Source organism: Blennius ocellaris, assembly GCF_963422515.1.
Source record: "Blennius ocellaris genome assembly, chromosome: 16".
NCBI lineage: Eukaryota > Metazoa > Chordata > Actinopteri > Blenniiformes > Blenniidae > Blennius > Blennius ocellaris.
Window position 1 is genome coordinate 498,610 of NC_137665.1, and position 20,659 is coordinate 519,268.

General features: G+C 45.8%; 3 protein-coding genes across 3 annotated transcripts; 2 read left to right on the forward strand and 1 right to left on the reverse strand.

The window, feature by feature from the left end:
- The first annotated feature begins 112 nt into the window (after window positions 1–112).
- On the forward strand, window positions 113–2,288 carry LOC308141443 (protein NATD1-like). The gene is made up of 3 exons (XM_080511609.1): window positions 113–314; window positions 1,473–1,591; window positions 1,836–2,288. Exons 1-3 carry the CDS (start codon window positions 155–157, stop codon window positions 1,950–1,952), a joined length of 396 nt encoding a protein of 131 aa, XP_080367735.1. The 5' UTR covers window positions 113–154; the 3' UTR covers window positions 1,953–2,288.
- A 3,312-nt stretch (window positions 2,289–5,600) lies between these two features.
- LOC308141581 (germ cell-specific gene 1-like protein) lies at window positions 5,601–11,436 on the reverse strand (the record flags this gene model as incomplete). Its single annotated transcript, XM_080511782.1, has 5 exons — window positions 5,601–5,880; window positions 6,807–6,918; window positions 8,871–9,023; window positions 9,767–9,814; window positions 11,133–11,436. The coding sequence occupies 5 exons, from the start codon at window positions 11,434–11,436 to the stop codon at window positions 5,601–5,603; spliced, it is 897 nt and encodes a 298-aa protein (XP_080367908.1).
- A 3,471-nt stretch (window positions 11,437–14,907) lies between these two features.
- On the forward strand, window positions 14,908–15,894 carry rcvrna (recoverin a; the record flags this gene model as incomplete). The annotated part of the gene is made up of 3 exons (XM_080512163.1): window positions 14,908–15,288; window positions 15,580–15,691; window positions 15,776–15,894. The coding sequence occupies 3 exons, from the start codon at window positions 14,908–14,910 to the stop codon at window positions 15,892–15,894; spliced, it is 612 nt and encodes a 203-aa protein (XP_080368289.1).
- Between the last annotated feature and the right edge of the window lie 4,765 nt (window positions 15,895–20,659).

The window sequence follows — 20,659 nt, forward strand, 5'->3', positions numbered from 1 at the left end:
AAATAAATAAACGTTGCCCATTAAACCGTTTACATTAATGATTAACGGCGCGTCGCCCCCTAGCGGCCGTTCACAGACTGCAGCCGCTCGCACGCGTCGCCCCCTAGCGGCCGTTCACAGACTGCAGCCGCTCGCACGCGTCGCTCCCTCCCAGATGGTTTTTAAAATCTTTTGCAGACTTTCTCCGCTCGCTCACCACATGAAACCGCCTCCGGCCGCCTTCACGGCTTCACGCACCGGATCCGGTCACCCGTTAACGGTGAAACACGACCGAGCGAACCGGCGCTTCACCGTCGCTCCGGGCGGCGGTGCAGGTGAGCACCTCGATCCGCCGGTCGGGCTCCGGAGCCCGCGGAGGTCATGTACGAGAGGCCGGGGTCCGACTGCGGCCTGTGGAGACTCGTCAAGTCGTCGTTCTGTTCATTCTATTCCTCATTAAAGCGTTGGATTAACAACAACTTGTCAATTTGACATATTCACGAATGTTTATTTAGTTAATTCGGACTATTTTCAGGGCATGAGCACTTTGCAAGACTTCCATTCGAAAACACAATATTGTAAGATTTAATTAGTCTAATAGCAACTTCCAATAATTATTTCTATAAACTCCAATATCTTTCAGCCAAACTAATAATACGGCATGTATTTGATCATTTCCACGAACACGTTGAACTAGTTTTCCAGGCCCAATCTGCACACAGAGCCGCTGGTCACAGACGCCTCCTGGGTTTAAATCAGAGTTTTTTTAAACGGAGTCTGGCTTCCAGTGTTTTTAAACGTTTGTCACCCGTCGATCACCTGTGACGAGTTGGGCCCTGAGCCCTTTGGTTAGTTTTAGAAAACTCAGTAAATCATCATGAGAGTAGCTCAGATTAACTGAAACAACAGCAACACATTGAACAGAAGTGATTGTTTGTGGACTTTAAACCCTTGAAAATGCCGTTTCGTCAAACAGGAATCATTTCAAAAGTCACCAAATAATGTCTTAGTTTATTATAAACAAAAACTAAAGATAGTCACCAATAAACAACACAAAAGGCGAAGCCGGCATAATAAAAGTTCTTTAAATCAAAATAACTGGCTGCAGGTCTGTTCACTTGGACTTCATGGGAAAAAATGAAGTCGTTCTCCAAACGAGTGACAGAAAAGTCCAAGAAATACTTTTCCGGAGGTCTGGAGACAAACCCTCCTGTCCAAGAGACACCCTGCTCACCTCAGGGTCCCTGAGGTCCAACCAGCTGCAGGCGGACCTTTACTAAACATTGGTCTTACAAAATAAACAAAATGAAATACATGAAGTATTCTAATAAACCTTTACACATTTCATACAAACCGCCCAAAAAACCTCATTCCCGTTTTAACACTGTCTTAACTGTCCAGTTGTCCATCATGGGGACACTGGTCCATACTTTAATATTGATGAATATTGTTCACTGGACAAGTCCTGATCACATCAAATCTGTGTTTTCCAGAAGACGGCGACTGTGCAGTTCTGACGTACAAGTTGAGCGGCGAGCGCGAGGTGGAGCTGCTGTCCACCTTCGTCCCCGAGACGTTCCGGGGTCACGGGGTCGCGGCGCTGCTGTCGCAGGTCGGACTGCAGCGGCGTCTCGTCGTGTCGCTTTAACAAAACTCGCTTTAACAAAACAAAATGACAAAAGCTCATTACAACACCAAGTGGCGTTTTCACTCTAGAATTCACGTCTCGTCAGCGTTTTTCCAACAGAATGTGACGATTTAGCAACGAGGACGTTTGTGAAGGATCCAGGACGTTAGAAGCTCTGCTGCTTCATGAAAGTGACGTTGTCCCTCTTGTCCTCTGGTCATCCTGACAGGCGGCGCTGGACTTTGTTGTTGAAGACGACTTGAAGGCTCGTGTTTCCTGCTGGTACATCAAGAAATACCTTGAAGACGACGGCCGGCAGAAGTACAAACACCTGCTGGTCAACTGATCAACTAACCAGCAGTACAAACACCTGCTGGTCAACTGATCAACTAACCAGCAGTACAAACACCTGCTGGTCAACTGATCAACTAACCAGCAGTACAAACACCTGCTGGTCAACTGATCAACTAACCAGCAGTACAAACACCTGCTGGTCAACTGATCAACTAACCAGCAGTACAAACACCTGCTGGTTAGCTGATCAGTTCACCTCCATCATGACCACCGACAGGATCTAGAATCACTCATTACCTCATGAAATGTGAAAATAAACCAGCATTTTAAATTTCACCTTGTGATTGGTGGAGATTTAATATATTGAAAGATTGTAAAATGTATTTGAAGTACATTCTGGAAGGTAACAGAGTAACTTCTGTTTTTGAATAAATATTCAACTTGAATTTTTTTTTAATCCAATGGAATTAAATTATATGAATGTTTCTGCTTTAATTATCAGTAACTTTGTTGTTTCAAGAAATTAAATGATTTATGAGCAAATGTCACTTGTGATTGATTGACTGTACCTTCTGAAGCTGGAGGGGAAGACTGGTGCCCTCTAGTGGCTGGAGCCGTTATGACAGCAGGCTGGACCAGCTTCAGACCAGCTTCAGACCAGCTTCAGTTCTCTGACCAGCAGCCTGGAGACGAAACCAGCATGTCGGGGGACAGACGGTATAAGTTGTCCTCCAGCGTGTGGGAGGACAGACGGTACAAGTTGTCCTCCAGCGTGTCGGGGGACAGACGGTACAAGTTGTCCTCCAGCATGTGGGAGGACAGACGGTACAAGTTGTCCTCCAGCGTGTGGGAGGACAGACGGTATAAGTTGTCCTCCAGCGTGTCGGGGGACAGACGGTACAAGTTGTCCTCCAGCGTGTGGGGGGACAGACGGTACAGGTTGTCCTCCAGCGTGTCGGGGGACAGACGGTATAAGTTGTCCTCCAGCGTGTGGGGGGACAGACGGTACAGGTTGTCCTCCAGCGTGTCGGAGGACAGACGGTACAAGTTGTCCTCCAGCGTGTGGGAGGACAGACAGTACAAGTTGTCCTCCCACCACCTTAAGAAGGTCACTGCTGCCGCCACTTGTCTCCATAGATCGGAACTCGAGATGCTGCTCAGCCTGTCAGCGCCTGTTGAAGCAACGTTCCTCCAGAGCCGCCATCTTGGAGAGGTCTCCTGCTCGTGGCTCGAGCGCCGCCATCTTGGAGAGGTCTCCTGCTCGTGGCTCGAGCGCCGCCTTCTTGGAGAGGTCTCCTGCTCGTGGCTCGAGCGCCGCCATCTTGGAGAGGTCTCCTGCTCGTGGCTCGAGCGCCGCCATCTTGGAGAGGTCTCCAGCTCGTGGCTCCAGCGCCGCCATCTTGGAGAGGTCTCCTGCTCGTGGCTCGAGCGCCGCCATCTTGGAGAGGTCTCCTTCTGGAGCTCCAGATAAAGATCCAGGCTAGAAGATCCAGTAAAACATTAGCAGCTCGCTTGCTAGTCCACGTAGCAACACAAGTAATGACTCATTTTAAAGCTGAGGGAAAGCTCTGTCCTGTGGAGGACTTTTTTCCCCTCCGAATAATTTTCCCATGAGGTTTCCACAGGTGGACTAGCAACCGAGCTGCCAATCTTTATGTTTAGCTCCAGTGGGAGACCTCTCCAAGATGGCGGCGCTGGATGCGTCTAGTGTTTATATCTATGGTCTGCACAACCCTGCCACAGGGACCAGGGTGCAGGGTTCAAAAAAAGGTATCGTCTTATAGGTCAGAGCTGAGGACATTCCAGATGTTCGATGATGTCACTTCCTCTGCCACAGCCAGGTCGGAGCGTTCCCTTCGGTAACGTAATGTTAATCAGTAATGTTGTTTCTTGGCGTGATTCAGAACCAGATTCCACTCGGGAATGAAAAGTTCCCCTTCAGACAGGAAACGGCCTCAACAAGCAACATTGACGATTCACCACTTGGAGTCGGAAACCTTCAGAATTCCCACTTCCCAGGACAACTGGAACGCGCCATAAGAGTTGCAGCAGGTCTTGGAAGAAAACCAGGAGTTTCTAGATCAACACAGACCCGGGAATGATCCCAGCTTTTATTTTGAAAGACGCCACCATTTGGCTTCACTGGAATCGTCTTTTTTTCAGCTTGTGTTTATTTTACAGGATATTTCAGTCGTTCCACTTCCAGGTTTCACAGTTTGAAACTAGAGTTTGGAATTTTCAACAAAGCTGTTTCAGGAACTTCAGGAAGTCCAAAAACAGCTCATTTCTGCCCCGGTGTCTCCGAGTCTCACCGCATGTCCTCGTCCTCCAGACGCCTGCTAGCATTATGGAATAACGCTGCACTATGTGATCATGTGCTATATTTTCAGCTCAACATGTAATAATGCTGCATTTTGTAATCATCTGAAGTGTGTTGTAATAAATTCTTGAGTGTATTTTGTAATAACTTGTTACATGTTGAAACAAACTGCAGGTGTGGAACCGCATTTTGTAATAATGTAGCAAATGTTGGTTTTTTTATAGTAATAATGAATTAGTTAAACTTTGGTTTCTTGCTTGTGAACAAATTCTCCATTATAATGAAAACATTTACTTTTAATTTCGACTTGAGCAATAAAACATTTGACTAGTTAGAAGAAGCTGTAAAGTTTATTTGATTGTTCTGACGGTTTGATGGCTTTTCTAATTAAGGGATTCATTTTGATGATTTATTACATAATAATGCACCAAATTTTAGTTATTTTATTTATTTTGTAATAACTGTTGCAAGATGTAACAGGTTATTACAAAATGCAACATTGATTCAGAAATGCAGCAGATTATTACAAGATGTTATAACTTTGAGTTGAAAATGAATCCGTGACGACATGTTGGACTGTTCTTACGTAAGACGGCGCTACGGACCGCCGTCCCTCCGTCCCTCCGTCCCTCCGCCATCGTCCCTCCATCATCGTCCCTCCGTCCCTCCGCCATCGTCCCTCCATCATCGTCCCTCCGTCTCTCCGCCATCGTCCCTCCGTCCCTCCGCCATCGTCCCTCCATCATCGTCCCTCCGTCCCTCCGCCATTGTCCCTCCGCCATCGTCCCTCCGCCTCTCCTCCATCCTCCCTCCGCCATCGTCCCTCCGCCATCGTCCCTCCGTCATCGTCCCTCCGCCATCGTCCCTCCGCCTCTCCTCCATCCTCCCTCCGCCATCGTCCCTCCGCCATCGTCCCTCCGCCTCTCCTCCATCCTCCCTCCGCCATCGTCCCTCCGCCATCGTCCCTCCGACATCGTCCCTCCGCCATCGTCCCTCCGCCATCGTCCCTCCGCCATCGTCCCTCCGTCATCGTCCCTCCGTACCTCCGCCATCGTCCCTCCGCCATCGTCCCTCCGTCATCGTCCCTCCGTACCTCCGCCATCGTCCCTCCGTCATCGTCCCTCCGTCATCGTCCCTCTGCCATCGTCCCTCTGCCATCGTCCCTCCGCCATCGTCCCTCCGTCATCGTCCCTCTGCCATCGTCCCTCCGTCATCGTCCCTCTGAAGGTGTCCATAAAGCCGTTGGATCGTCTCTGCAGAACGCGTCTCGGCTGCGGCCGTCCGGTCCAAACGAACGTTTCTGGAAAACGTCCCAGAGGACGAGTGAGACCGAGCGGGCCGGGGACCCGGGACAGCGCCCCCCCGTGGAGGAGGCGGCGTTCAGCAGTACGCCTCGCCCTGCTGCTCGGGCGCGTCGTCCACCTCCACGGCGTGCGCGGTGCCGGAGGGCGGCTTGTGGCCGTTGGCCGGCGGCGGCGGCGCCGTCAGGTACACGTCCCACATCTGGTCCGGAAGGTCCAGCTGCAGCATCTTCTGCTGGATCAGCAGGTTCTTCTCGATGTTCCGCCGCTTGTACTTGAACTCCATGATGGTCTTGGTGTAGCGGTTCAGCGCCGTCACCGCCGACGCCATGCAGGTCCCGAAGGAGCCCCAGGCCAACCTGCAGGTGGACAAGAGACGGAACCGACGGGACTCACTGGAGGGGCTTTGGTTCCACCACAGAACCTCTCAGAAATCCTTCTCTTCACTGAAGGAAGCTCAAAAGGTTTACGATCGCATGAACCGGAACCACAAGTGAAATAAAGTACTGAAGATTGTTTGTGTCTATAAAAGTTACACTATTTTTCTTCACATTAATATTTTGGGCGCAAAAATGATCATTGGTCATTGATCGTCCCGTTTATATTGTATAACAATTAATTATATAATAATTAAAATAAAATACATTTTATTAATTAAAATTAAAAAAATGCAAATATATATAATATTGCATATAGTATATTTATATATATATATAAGAAAATATATAGACCTATTAATAATATAAATATCTAATATAATAAATATATAATATATATAATCATACAATATAACTATATAATACAAACTAAATTAAAACATTCAATAAAAAAGATAAAATACAAATTCCAGAGAAATTTAAAAATATCACTTTTCACTGGTGTAAAAATCGAATCTTCATTTTGACACGTCAGCCGAGAAAAACACGTCTGGAACATTTACAGGTTGCTGGTGGAGGAGCAGAGGGTGGAGGAGCAGTGGTGGAGGAGCAGTGGGTGGAGGAGCAGAGGGTGGAGGAGCAGTGGGTGGAGGAGCAGTGGGTGGAGGAGCAGTGGGTGGAGGAGCAGAGGGTGGAGGAGCAGTGGTGGAGGAGCAGTGGGTGGAGGAGCAGTGGTGGAGGAGCAGTGGTGGAGGAGCAGAGGGTGGAGGAGCAGTGGTGGAGGAGCAGTGGTGGAGGTGCAGTGGGTGGAGGAGCAGTGGTGGAGGAGCAGTGGTGGAGGAGCAGTGGGTGGAGGAGCAGTGGGTGGAGGAGCAGAGGGTGGAGGAGCAGTGGGTGGAGGTGCTCACACATAAGACCAGCTGTAGTCCCAGGTCTTGGGCCTCCAGTCCTCGGGGCCCATGGCCACGGCCAGCTGGAAGATGGTGGTGAACATCATGTGGGCCACCATCCCACAAAGGCCTGGACACAGCAGCAGGTCACTGAGACGTTACATGATAGTCACATGATCCTATTATCATGATTATTATACACTACTAATACTAGAATATGACAATTCAAGGCTTCATGAGAAAAACTCAAACAAAAGGTTTATTGCAATTTCTTTGTGCTCATAAAAATGTTTGTTTTGTCTCTGGATTGTTTTTGAGACACGAACCCAAGAAGTGAGAATAAAATATTCAAACGTTCACAAACAAACTGCTGCAGACTGACGGGTCGTGTGAGGCTGCAGTACCACGTCGCCCCACCAGGGGGCGTCCAGCCTCCACGCACACAGTGCTGTGAAAACCACGTCCATTGAAAACAATGTAGTAGCATGTTGGGCCACTAGTGAGTGCTGTTGTTTGTTGTGGTACACACACACACACACACACACACACACACACACACACACACACACACACACACACACACACACACACACACACACACACACACACACACACACACACACACACACACACACACACACACACACACACACAGGAGCTGAGAACAATCCTGCAGAGTTTGAATCGTGTGACCGCCGGCTGGCGAGGCGCCGCCCTGATCCAGCAGCCGCCTCGCCACAGCTGCTTTCCCCGGGATTAACGCAGAACAACGGGGGGGGGGGGGGGGGGTGAGGGGGGAAGGGGAGGGGGGGGAGGGGAGAGGGGGGGGGGGGCGGCCCAAAACCCACAGCCTCCAATCCGATTAGTTCACAAACCAACAAATCCTCCCGAGGCGGCGGCGGGAGCCGCTCGCGACCCGTCAGCCGCCGCGACCCGCTGCCCTGCTCCTCGTCTCGCTCGCTTACTGCCGCCGCTGCCGCCGCTACATCCCTACATCGCTACATCCCTACATCGCTACATCGCTACATCGCTACATCACTACATCCCTACATCGCTACATTGCTACATTCCAACATTCCTACATTCCTACATTCCTACATCGCTACATCCCTACATCCCTACATCACTACATTCCTACATCGCTACATCCCTACATCCCTACATCACTACATCACTACATCACTACATCCCTACATCGCTACATCCCTACATCGCTACATCCCTACATCCCTACATCTGTACTGTAGGTCTGGAGTGTCGTCGTGACGATCTGGAGCCTCAACACACCGCAGGGAGCCTGGGAGCCCGTTTCCATGACAACCACGTCGGAGCTTCTGAAACAGCGACTTTTTGAAAACGCCCGCCGTGCCGATGGTGAAAACACGATTACTGCTCAGTAGAACCAGAGGTTCTCCTGGGACCCGCTACTCTTATTTTGATAGTCACCGTAATAACGATCCAACTTCAATGTCCATGTTTACAGCTCACTGTTCTCTGTGTGTGTGTGTGTGTGTGTGTGTGTGTGTGTGTGTGAGTGGTTTCATTACTACAACAAACAACGGCACCCCCTAGAGGACACAGGTGAAAACTACATTGTTTTCAATATTTGTATCGTTTCCATGGAAACGGACATGGTTTTCAGAACGTTGCAGTGAACTTGTTCAACTTTTCCTCCATGAAAACGTAGAAACGACGTCAATATGTGACACACGTTTGTATTTTCAGACTTTCATCATCGTTGGCTGGACTTTAAATTGATATCATCATATTTCAAACAATAAATTCTGTGCAATTTTATTTACTCAGTATTTTGAAGGCATAAAGTCCCAGTGTACCTGAACGCACCACGAAGCACTGATATATCCTGGGCACCAAATCACTTTACAGTAAGTTTTTTTTCTTCCTTACAACTTTGGATACATTTTAAGATCTTTGAGAGTCGAAAAAAGCAGAATTTCCAAGACAAAAGTCAGAACAAAGTCCAGGATTTGACCTGAACGAAGCGCGAAGCAGAGTTTCGACCATAAATGGCGGTGAAATGAGGCTAAAGTGAGGAGAGGCGGCAGACGAGCAGCGTTCTACCTGACAGGGCGGTGCACAAGGCGGCGAAGGCACTGAGCTTCAGCTTGTTCATGACGCTGAAGCAGGGGCACTGCTCCAGCACCATGAGGGCGCCCCCGGTGGACAGCAGGGTGAGGTACAGGCTCTCGGCCACGATGCACAGCCACAGGACCCCTGGAGGACAAAGACAGGATGAGACTGTCCTCAGCACCCCCCCCCCCCCCGTCCTCGCTAATCCCGCCGGCCTGAACAAGTCAGCGCAGGTCGACTGTGGATTTAATGGCGACAGATGTTTCCTTTGTTGGGCGGGAAGGAGGGATTGTTCCTCCTCCTTCACCTCCGACACTCCATCAACCTCTTCTGGTTCTTTCTTTCTCAAATCAGGATCAAACACAAGACACACCACTTTGATCACAAAGTTCCAAAGAAACTCGTTTCTCTGTGTCTGAATAGGAAAACACACGTTGCTGTTTTTGTCATTTTGGAAAAGTTTCACGTTTCCATGGCAACATTGTGAAACCGACACTGAAAGCGATGTAGTTCTCATGTCGGTCCACCGGGTGGCGCCGTTGGCTGCTTCAGTAAAGAACAAGCCAGGAGTCACGTCGTCGCCAGAAATGATCACCATTTTCACAGACTTGAATTTGATTTCTAGAACACATAAGTGATTTATTTCTAAAATTAGACAACTGATTGATTCCAAACGTGTTGAAGTGGCGGCGGCGTTTTTCACAATAATTTGGAATCATCATCAGCTGGTCGATCCTGAAACTCTCGTCTCTGCACATTAGCACTGCAACCTTTGCACTTTTCAAAGTAACTGTAGTCAGGTACTACCGCCACACGTTAGAGTATCAGAGTATCAGAGTATCAGAGTATCAGAGTATCAGAGTATCAGAGTATCAGGAGTCACTGACCTCGTTCATGTTCAGGTGCGATTTCTGAGAAATCCCGACAGTCGAACCCTGAAAATAAAGAAGAAAATAGATTTCTGTCACGTCGTTCTAATTCATTCTGAAAAACGTGAATTTTATTTGATCTTCTTATATTTTTTCTCTGAAAGGAAAAAAAAAAGTCGTATTTGTGGAAACGAGACCCAACAAGGAATTTTATTTAAAACATTAAGTGAGGAGACAAATAAACATTTTAAAATGTAAAATAAGAAAAACAAACGGAAGGAAGGAAAAAGATAAAATGTATCTGGAGAAAAACCATGAAAATGTAAATAATTAGAATAATAAACAATTAAAAAACGGTCATGAAGACAAACTCTAAAATAGGGATTGTTTGTGTTTGTTAAGTTTACTGGTGCCTCAAAAAATGAATAATTCTTTTCCAAAATCTTTTAAAACTTTATTTTGAAGGAGTGAAAGTGTGATCAAGAAGTGGCTCTGCACTGTAAGAAATGCGGACATGTAATGCTTTTAAATAAATAATATAATGATAATTTAATTCAAACAATAAATAAATACAATTTTCATGAGAAAAGGTGAATTTTATTCAATAAAGTTAAATCATGAAAAATGATTCATTCTTCTTGAAAAGCTCTTAAATATTACTCAATAATTTTACACTATAAAAAATGTTTTGACATTTTGAGACGCAAAACAGCTGAAAAAACATCATGAAAGTCCTCAACTATCCATTTCCTCCTTTCTTCATGAATAACTTGTGTTATACTTTATGATCAATAATAATAAAAATAATACATCAAACTTAGATATTTTGTATGAATATAGATGCTCTCAATTTATATGATTAATAATAAAGTCACGTTGCTTTGAAGGTTTTATACTTCATCCTAGGACGAGGATAAAAATGGATTTCTCGATTTTGTAGCTTTTATTTTGCAAATCCCCCCCCCCCCCCCCCACACACACACATGCATTCCTTCATGCTGTTTCGGTTCCGTTCTGACGTTCCTCCAGAGTTTCTCTGGCTGTTGTTGCACTTTTGCTTAAAACCTGGTTAAAGCTTGAATTTGTTGACGGAGCCTTGTTTACTTTTATTGTGGGATTGTTTATATGTATTTAAAGTCTGAAGCCATGAAGGACCTTTGACAATATTTGTCTGCAGTCATTCTAAAGTGAATTCAAATCGGCCAGATCGACTTCATTCTTGACTTTTTCACTACAAATCGTGATCCTTTGATCTTCAAAGTAAATTCTTCTCCCCCTCCTGACGGCCGTTAGCACTGATGCTAAGCTAGGGGGAGTTCTCAGCTCCCGATGACCGTGTGGTCAGTTTCCCTTGGAAGCGGCGAAGGGTTTGAGTTTCTCTCACCGTTCATGTCGGCCGCCTGCTCGCAGGAGAAGAAGATGCCGGTGTGGAACTTGCGCAGCAGGAACTTCTCCTCGCCGGTCTCGAAGATGTACTGCACCAGGCGGCTGTCGTTGATGTTGGAGCTGTTGAAGCGGATGCAGAAGGACTGCTTGGCCTTGGCCGGCGGCCCGGTGCAGAAGGGCTTGGCCACCTTCCTGGTGCCCTCGCACCAGTAGCTGGTGGCCACCGCCGACACGGCGAAGGCGAAGGCCAGCAGGTTGAGGGTGAGCGCCAGGGAAGCCCTCCGCCCGTGCTCCAGCCTCATGGTCCAGGCCGGCCGGACCACAGCGACCGACAGGCGACTAATCCCGGCTCCTGGATCTGCGGCCGCCTTCAAATCTTCATAATCTGGCCGCCTTTGGGGATCCTGTCGGTGGGAACCGTGCGAATCCCTCCGCTCCTTTTCCCGCCACTCGGACTCAGGGACCGGTTTCCCGGAGACGGTGGAGCGCCATGGCGGTCGCCGCGTCGTCTGAACTCGCCCCGCCGCCCGCCGCCCGCCCCAAGCCCGTCGCTCCGCCCCTTCGCCAAATCTTCGCCCACAATATCATCCATTACAAAAGGCAAATTACGACGCGGACTTCATTTGAGCACATTAGGAAGAAAAGGAACGATTACGACCAGCTTAGATTATAATCCACAAAAAGGCTTCCATGTGTACGTTGGCCCGCGTCTGCAGGAGACATGAGATCAGATGGCCGCTTTACCGCCCTGACCCGTGACATAATGTGTGCGTCTCATATGAAAATCCAAAGATAATATTAAGTGTGTGTGTGTGTGTGTGTGTGTGTGTGTGTGTGTGTGTGTGTGTGTGTGGTAAATCTCCTCCAGCCTGCTCATGCAAAATAAATTCCTCCACATATGTGAAGATCAGGCTGGAAAATACAAACTGACTTTGTCGAGGTTTTTTCTAAAAACAATCTCCCGTCAGTAAACACCAACTGTGACTGATGTTGTTTTTTATTCGCAGCTTAAAAAAGGTTCAATTCCTGCACAAGCAGGTCGGTTGGAGCTTCACGGTGGAGTTCAAGCAGGTGGAGCTTCCTCCTGCGCTGTCGAGTCCATTTTCAATTTAAAACATCTGAGAGCTTGTTGATACCACGACTCACTGAAATATGAACACAAACAAACAAACAAACAAACAAACAGCTCCATCTACCTGACACAGCGAACCAGTGGTTATGTAACGGCTGCGCTTTGGGGAAACTCGGGTCTTGTCACGTCGTGTTCAGCAGGAAACGACGACCATCATGACGTCAACAGGCGTTGGTCTGTTTCACCTGCTCGTGGCTTCTAAAACGTCAAGTCGGCGTTTCGCCCGTCAAAGAGTCTTTAGAAACGACGCCGAACAAGAAGGAAGCGCCACGACACTCCAGCTCCTTTCTTTCAGGACAGTTTCAGTTTTTACACAGAAACGTTTGGAAAATGAAGCTGGTTTTGTTAGAAATGACAGAAACGGTGTAGTGAGCATGCCAGACCACCAGCTGGCGCTGTGGTCTAGTTTGTAATGTAGAACCACACACATCATGGGCAGAGAGCAACATGCTGTAAAGAACTACGTGCTGTAAAGAACTACGTGTTGTAAAGAACTATGTGCTGTAAAGAACAACGTGGTGTAAAGAACTACGTGCTGTAAAGAACTACGTGCAGTAAAGAACTACGTGCTGTAAGGAACTACGTGCAGTAAAGAACTACGTGCAGTAAAGAACTACGTGCAGTAAAGAACTCCGTGCTGTAAAGAACAACGTGGTGTAAAGAACAACGTGCAGTAAAGAACAACGTGCAGTAAAGAACTACGTGTAGTAAAGAACTCCGTGCTGTAAAGAACTACGTGCTGTAAAGAACTCCGTGCTGTAAAGAACTCCGTGCTGTAAAGAACTACGTGCTGTAAAGAACTCCGTGCTGTAAAGAACTACGTGTAGTAAAGAACTACGTGTAGTAAAGAACTACGTGCTGTAAAGAACTCCGTGCTGTAAAGAACTACGTGCTGTAAAGAACTATGTGCTGTACAGAACTACGTGCTGTAAAGAACTACGTGCTGTATAGAACTACGTGTAGTAAAGAACTCCGCGCTGTAAAGAACTCCGTGCTGTAAAGAACTACGTGCTGTAAAGCACTACGTGCAGTAAAGAACTACGTGTAGTAAAGAACTACGTGCTGTAAAGAACTACGTGCAGTAAAGAACTACGTGCAGTAAAGAACTACGTGCTGTAAAGAACTACGTGCTGTAAAGAACTACGTGCAGTAAAGAACTACGTGCTGTAAAGAACTACGTGCAGTAAAGAACTACGTGCTGTAAAGAACTACGTGCAGTAAAGAACTACGTGCTGTCAAACCTTCTAATCAGACTCGTGACAGGACGACTGCTGAGGAGCGTCGCTGGTCTGGTTTTGGTTTGTTGCTTGATTCGGTGGCAGAACCACTTCTGGAGGACGGAGCGTCTCAACATCGGAGCCAGGAGAGATTTGAGTCTCGTCTCTGTCCTGCAGCAGAGAAGAAGAAGAGTCTCTGCTCCGGACTGGAAGTGCTCCAGTCGCTGCCTCAGAGTAATTCCCGGGGAAATAAAGAGATTATGGTGAAACATTAGCTTCCATGTAGTAGAATGCAGCGTCCCTGATGAGGCCGTAAGCCGGTTGTACAGTGAACATTTCCCAGACTCATTGCTTTTTTACATCATAATACCTGCTGGAGTGGACGAGTCACGACAGATGTGAGGCCTCCTCCCCGGGGGGCGGGATACTCAGGATTTGGTGCATTTTAGGAGAACAACCACAAACCATTATGTAAAAGTATGTCGGAGCATTTTCTCATTTTTAAGGTTAAAGAATGTTTTGTTGTTGCAGAAACAGTCTGACGGATGTTTAGTCAACGGACAAGAAAGAAAACAGCAGCAGATTTTCAGACTCTGATGTTTTGATGAAATCCTGAATCTGCGCCTCCTTTTCACTTCATTCAGGTTCCATCCAGTTCTTCTGCCGTCGTTTATGAAAATCGAGGGTCCGAATGACGGCTGGACGGCTTCCTGCCGAAAACCACGACGCCGGGCCACTAGTGGGCACTGTCGTCGTGAAACCACACACACACACACACACACACACACACACACACACACACACACACACACACACACACACACACACACACACACACACACACACACACACACACACACACACACACACACACACACACACACACACACACACACACACACACACACACACACACACACGCAGCAGAGGACAGTGAGCTCTAAACACTGGGAGGACATGGACATTGCAGTGGACGGACCACTGCGTTGGATCGGTGTTACTGGGGGGCTCCACTAGGGGGGTTCTCAGCGTGTCGTTGCAGTTGGAGAGGATTTCATTGTGTCTTTGATGTTGTTGATATCGACTGAACGTCTGAGGAACCTTCTGCCTGCAGGGGGCGCCGTCATCACATTATATGCTCTATTGTCTTTATAATGTTGAGAATGTATTTACATGATCAAGTTGAGCTGATGTGCAGCAGCTGGAGAAGCGTTTCCCCAGATGTGGAGCTGCTCTGCCTCTAATCCTCTGCTTACTCTCACCGTCTTCACTCAAGGTGTCGCAGCAGCGTGACGCCGTTATCCTCTTAATCTTGGAGGCGTCTGCCCGTATCTAGGCGAGTGATGAGCATAATCCCGTTTAGCACCTTGAGCGAGGTTCAGCGCCCCGACAGACAGAAGAACGCTCGCCCTCCGCCAGGCAGGATGGGGAACACCAAGAGCAGCGCCTTGTCCAAGGAGCTCCTGGAAGACCTGAAGTCCAACACCAAGTACTCGGAGGCGGAGCTGTGCTCCTGGTACCAGTCCTTCCTGAAGGAATGCCCCGGCGGGAAGATCAGCAAGGAGCAGTTCGAGGGAATCTACGCCAGCTTCTTCCCGGACGCCAACCCCACGGCGTACGCCCGCCACGTCTTCAGGAGCTTCGACACCAACGCCGACGGCACGCTGGACTTTAAGGAGTACATCGTGGCGCTGCACCTCACGTCCGGGGGGAAGACGCTGCAGAAGCTGGAGTGGGCCTTCGCCCTGTACGACGTGGACGGGAACGGAACCATCAGCAAGAGCGAGATCCTGGAGATTGTTCGGGTACCTTCACTCTCAGCCGACATCCCCTGAACATCTGGCGACATTTGGTTCAGTTGAAGTTCATTCAGTCTGATTATTGAGTTAATTGTTACTGGTATTGTTTTATTTTTCTTTGCTGGTGAATTTACCTGAAATTCAATGTTTTCTAGTGTTAAAACATTCAGATTCAACCTTTTACTTCTGTTTGAGATCATTCTGATCTCTTGCTTATGTTTGTTTCCAACCTACCTCACATGAGGACGATGAATTTCACGATAAAAATATTAACGGGGACGACTTACTTTCCTGCAGTCGATATTCAACATGATTCCCATCGACGACCAGAAGAACCTCCCAGAGGACGAGAACACGCCGGAGAAGAGGGCAGAAAAGATCTGGGAGTTTTTCGGGAAGAAGGAGAACGGTAATCCACCCGGTGCTCGTTTTCCAGACCCTGAAAAGAAAAAGTCGCTCCGTATGCTGATGATGCGCTTGTGTTCCTTCGCAGATAAAATCTCGGAGGGTGAGTTCATTCAGGGCGTCATGGACAACAAGGACATCCTGCGCTTGATACAATACGACGAACCTCAGAAGATCAAAGACAAGCTAAAAGAGAAGAAGCAGTAGACGGTCGGCCAACGAATCCGACCGACGGATCCTCCACGCGGTTCTGAGACTGTTCCACTCGTCTGTTTACAACCTGCTTCTCTTCCTCTTTCCCCTCTTTTTAACTTGATCCATTCCCTTTTGGTTCATTTTTGCAACCAGCCAATCAGTGTTTTTTTTGTTGTCTTTTACCGAGAAATGGTGATTAAGGACTTAAAGTTGGGAACGTAAGTCAGTTGATAAACATCAGCACGTTGATAAACATCAGCACATTGCATCACACATGAATTAGTATCTCCAGAGTTTGACTTATCCTGTCATGTTTTAAACAATACCTCTGTATCTATAAATGAAAAATAAATGAAAACATGCTAACTAGGCTAGCTAGCATAGTGCTACCTGTAGCTGCCTCCAATTGATAATTTTACACTATAAACTAAATGTAGATTCAGTTTGGGGGTTAACTGTGATTTAAACAAAGTTATATTCATTAAAAACTAGAAATCAAACATAGCTAGTTAATAGTAGCTCGCATCAGATAAGAAACCAAATTTGACAAATTCCAATATACCGAACAAAAACAGTTAAATCCTGACGGACGTTTCTGGCGAGACGAAGCTAATTTGCCAAGATGAACTGCTTTCGACTGTATTGTTATTTGTAAAGCTCATTAAACAGGATTATACTTTACCTTGTTGACGTCCCACTTTGCCTTAGAAATGACAGCATCGTACCTGTGAAAGAGTTTTCATTCACTGATTTTAGCCAATTAGCAAATCTACATTGCTTTTTTGTGATGATTTCACTTTAGACTACTTTAAGGTTGAAATGTTGTGTCACTGTTGAAAATACAGTATCATACCTCTAAATGTGTGTTTCGTTTGTAAAAATGGAACAAAACAAACAAAAAAACAAACATATATTATAGATAATGAGCATATTTAGCAGAACACAGGATTTTGAGGTAAAACCAAGTTTAGATTTATAGAAAATGTAATTTATGTTTGTGATAATTGTCTGAAGAGTTAAGAATGAAGATTTAAAATTGAAGTATTTAAGCAAGAAAAAAAACATGAAATGCTAGCTAAGCAGCTAACGAACATAGCGAACAAACTGACTTTATCTGTATACGCCTGTGGATTTTTAGTTTCACTCATTTTATGCACATTTAATTGTATTTGATTCTTGAAATAATTAATTTAAGTGGCTTCCTGAGTTATTTAGCTTCAGGCTAAGCTAAAGACGTAGCATAAAACCAGACTAGCTGCAGTTTGTGTCGCGTCTCAAATCTCCAGAGAACTTTGTGTCATTTAGAAGATCAGTGACTTCGTGTGACCACATTGTGTTTTCTCCTGGTTTTAGCAGAGTCTAGTTTTAATGTCTTGGTTATCTGCATGCCGCCTCTTCCTCCTCTTTTTTCCACGCTTGGATTCATTCATTAGCTTGATGGCGAGAGCGCCGGGCGAGAGCGTCGGGCGAGAGCCGCTTAGGAGCAGAATTAGGCTCAAGTTAACAATCCGCCTCCACCAGTGGATCCTATTAGAGGCTGAAGGTCAGTGGAGACGTCCAGCCGGTTAATACGGACCGGACTGCATCAGAGCAGCCGTTCACCACAATCTCATGTTTACAATGATAAAACCAGCATGATTCAACTGTATCGTTATATAAAACTCAGATCACCAATTAGAACCAGTCATTAAACATTTATTACGTATAGTTATTCATCATTTATCGTTTGTTTTTTAAATAAAATCAAAGCTGGATTTTATATTCATTTCTATTTCTCAACACTTTGCATTTCTCTGAATCTATAAATATTTATGGAATAAGACTCGGCATTTATAACATAAAACAAACTTGCATACTTTAAAAAAAGCATAAAGAAAACACGTGAGTTGTGTCTGACTGGACGACGGAACAGCAGCTCTCGTGCACACAGAACCTTGTTTGTCTTTCTGTTGGTTTTAAAACGTTCTTGATCATTTAAACATTCTGAGAGTTACGAAGAGGAGAAATAGTCGACAGTGCTTCCAAAAATGTACGAATTCATAGCTGACATGCTAACATGCTAACCATAATATTTACATTAAACTCCAATCAAATGAAAGATGTGAAAACAGGAAGTCTGAGCCATTTTCAGAAATCCTGCGCAGCAAATTTAACGGAACAATTTCAAGTGTGTCATCGCCTCAATGCTAAACATGTAGCCGCGAGCTAACGCTAAAGTTATTTCCAATATTATACTGAAACATGCAATTCAACATAGGATGTTGTTTCCTTTTGAACGATAATTTAGGAAAGTAAATGTCCATGTTCTCCCGTCAATGTTTAGAACTCATTGTTCTCTGGTGTGTGTGTGTGTGTGTGTGTGTGTGTGTGTGTGTGTGTGTGTGTGTGCTTTCAGTACAAAAACAAACTCCCACTAGTGGCCAGGGTTTCTAACTACATCATTTTCAATGTTTCTGCTGTTGCCGTGTAAATTCAAAAGTTTTCTGAAAGGAAAACCCCAAATTGAAGCTTTTCCATTGAAACGTTGTGGCGTAAACCAGGAGCCCCCTAGTGGCCAATGTGAAAACTACACTGCTTTCAGCGTCTTTGATGTTCTCATGTAAACATCGCTTTCAAATCACGTAAATGCCAAACCTTTCTGAAATGAGGCCAAAGTGCACCGACTTCAAACCCTCGACAAAAACATCCACAACGTTCTTCTTCCTCCAACTGAAGGTTTCACCTGAAACCCGGCGCCAGGTTGAGTTTGTCCGGCGGGAAGATCCTCTACTCGGCATTACAAAGTCCCACAAATGTGGAAGAGGTGAACAGAAACCCAGATGATGACATTTTATTTTGAAAGAGGAGATTTATTTGGGATGCTGCGTTCCTCGGCACGCCGCTTTGGACGGAGGTCGCCCACGGACACCCCCCCCCCCCCCTCTCTCTCCCCCCCCCCCCACCCCCCCAGAGACGTTCACCACGGAACATGAAGAATGAAACAGAACTGCTCACAGGAAGTTCACGACATCGACACACTGAGAAAAACCTCTACAACACAGAGAATCTATTTAAAACCTGCACCAGTCCTCATCCCACATCATGCCTCTGCTTTTCTTTATATATATATATGAAATATAATATATATAAACTGAAGCAGGTGGGAATAATAATGGATCAGGATTGAAATGTAAAGACGACAGACGGACTGACGGACACGAGGACACAGGGACTGTCTGTACATGCACTGCTGCCACGCTGCTGCCGCGCCGCCGCCACGCGGCCGCCGGCTTTTCTTCCACTGGATCACCAACACAAGACAAATCTCACCACCTTTTTTTTTGTGTGTTTTTGTGGCTCGGCCCCCACGTTACTCTACGCTCACCAACAACATGGACAAACACTCCGGCGACACACATCCACACGTTTATGTACAAATGTACACGGATGCAGAAGATCTCAAGGACGTTGCAGGTATTTGAAGCGTTAGGCACTAAAAGGTGTTTCAGTGTGACGCGGACCACCTTGATCCTCCCACTGATCCAACGGAAGAGAAAATAAAGACCTGAATCTGACGAGATCCAATCCAAACCACCTCCGGGGCCTGATTCACTCAAAGTCACTGAAATCCTCAAGAAACCAGATTAAATGTCATTTTGTTTTGGAATCTATGTGGAAGCAACATCCTGTAATGACCAACAACATAATCATTTGGGCATTTTTAATATTAATATTAAATATTTGATCCTTTAACGTATCAATATTTTGCCAACGATGTATTAAGATTAGATCCGATTAGACTAGATTATGAAAGTAGACTTAAAATAACTTTTCAAAATGTAATAATTAGTCAATGAAGAAATATTACTTAAATTATATGTAAATATTCTACAGATACTCTGTTTTTATTTTTACATTATGTTCGTACAACATATTTTGTAAATCTTCCAGTGAAAAACAGTTAAAACAGATAAAATTCAATAAAACAGCTAAAACTACTCAAAAAAGATCAAATGGTTTAAATCGCTAAAAAAGTAAGAAAAGGCTAAAATGACTAAAATAGCAAACCGGCAATAATTCTGAAATGCACAGCAGCAAGTAAATAAAGCTAAAAAGCTAAAATGGCAACCTTTGAAATCAGTTTTTGTGATTTTCCACCAAATAAAGTTTGGAAAACATGAAAAGTAGAAAAACCCAGAACATTTTATTCACGATATTTAAGTTACAATTGAGAAATACTTGACCTTAATTTGTTCTGTAGCTTATTTCATCAATTGTTCTAAATTGGATTTTTGTCGCTTTAGATATTTTATGTACTATTTTAGCTGTTATTCACATTTCTTAATAGTATTACCAGTTTTAGCTATATTAGCTATTTTTGTGTGTGACTTTAACCTGTTTTGTGTGTTTGTTTTAGTAGTTTTAAATACTTGATCTGATTTTAATAATCTATTTAAGCTTCACTCCTTTAGTTGTTTTTAGCCAGGAAATCAGACGCTTAAAAAAATAATGAAAAAAGAAGGCAAAATGCTTATTTTTACATAGAATATTATGGGAGCCGCTGCAGAGGAGCTGCAGAGCCATGCCGCGTGGCCGCAGCGCCGCAGGGCCGCGTGGCCGCGTGGCCGCAGGGCCGCGTGGCCGCAGAGCCGCGTGGCCGCAGAGCCCTGGTCTAGTGAATCAGGCCCGGCGTGTTTCTGAACTGCTCAGTTTCCTCTTTAATAATGTTTTGATAACTTCTTTTCTTCTAATCATGAGAAAGTGTCAAAAGGAATGATAAGACACAGAACAGTTGTAG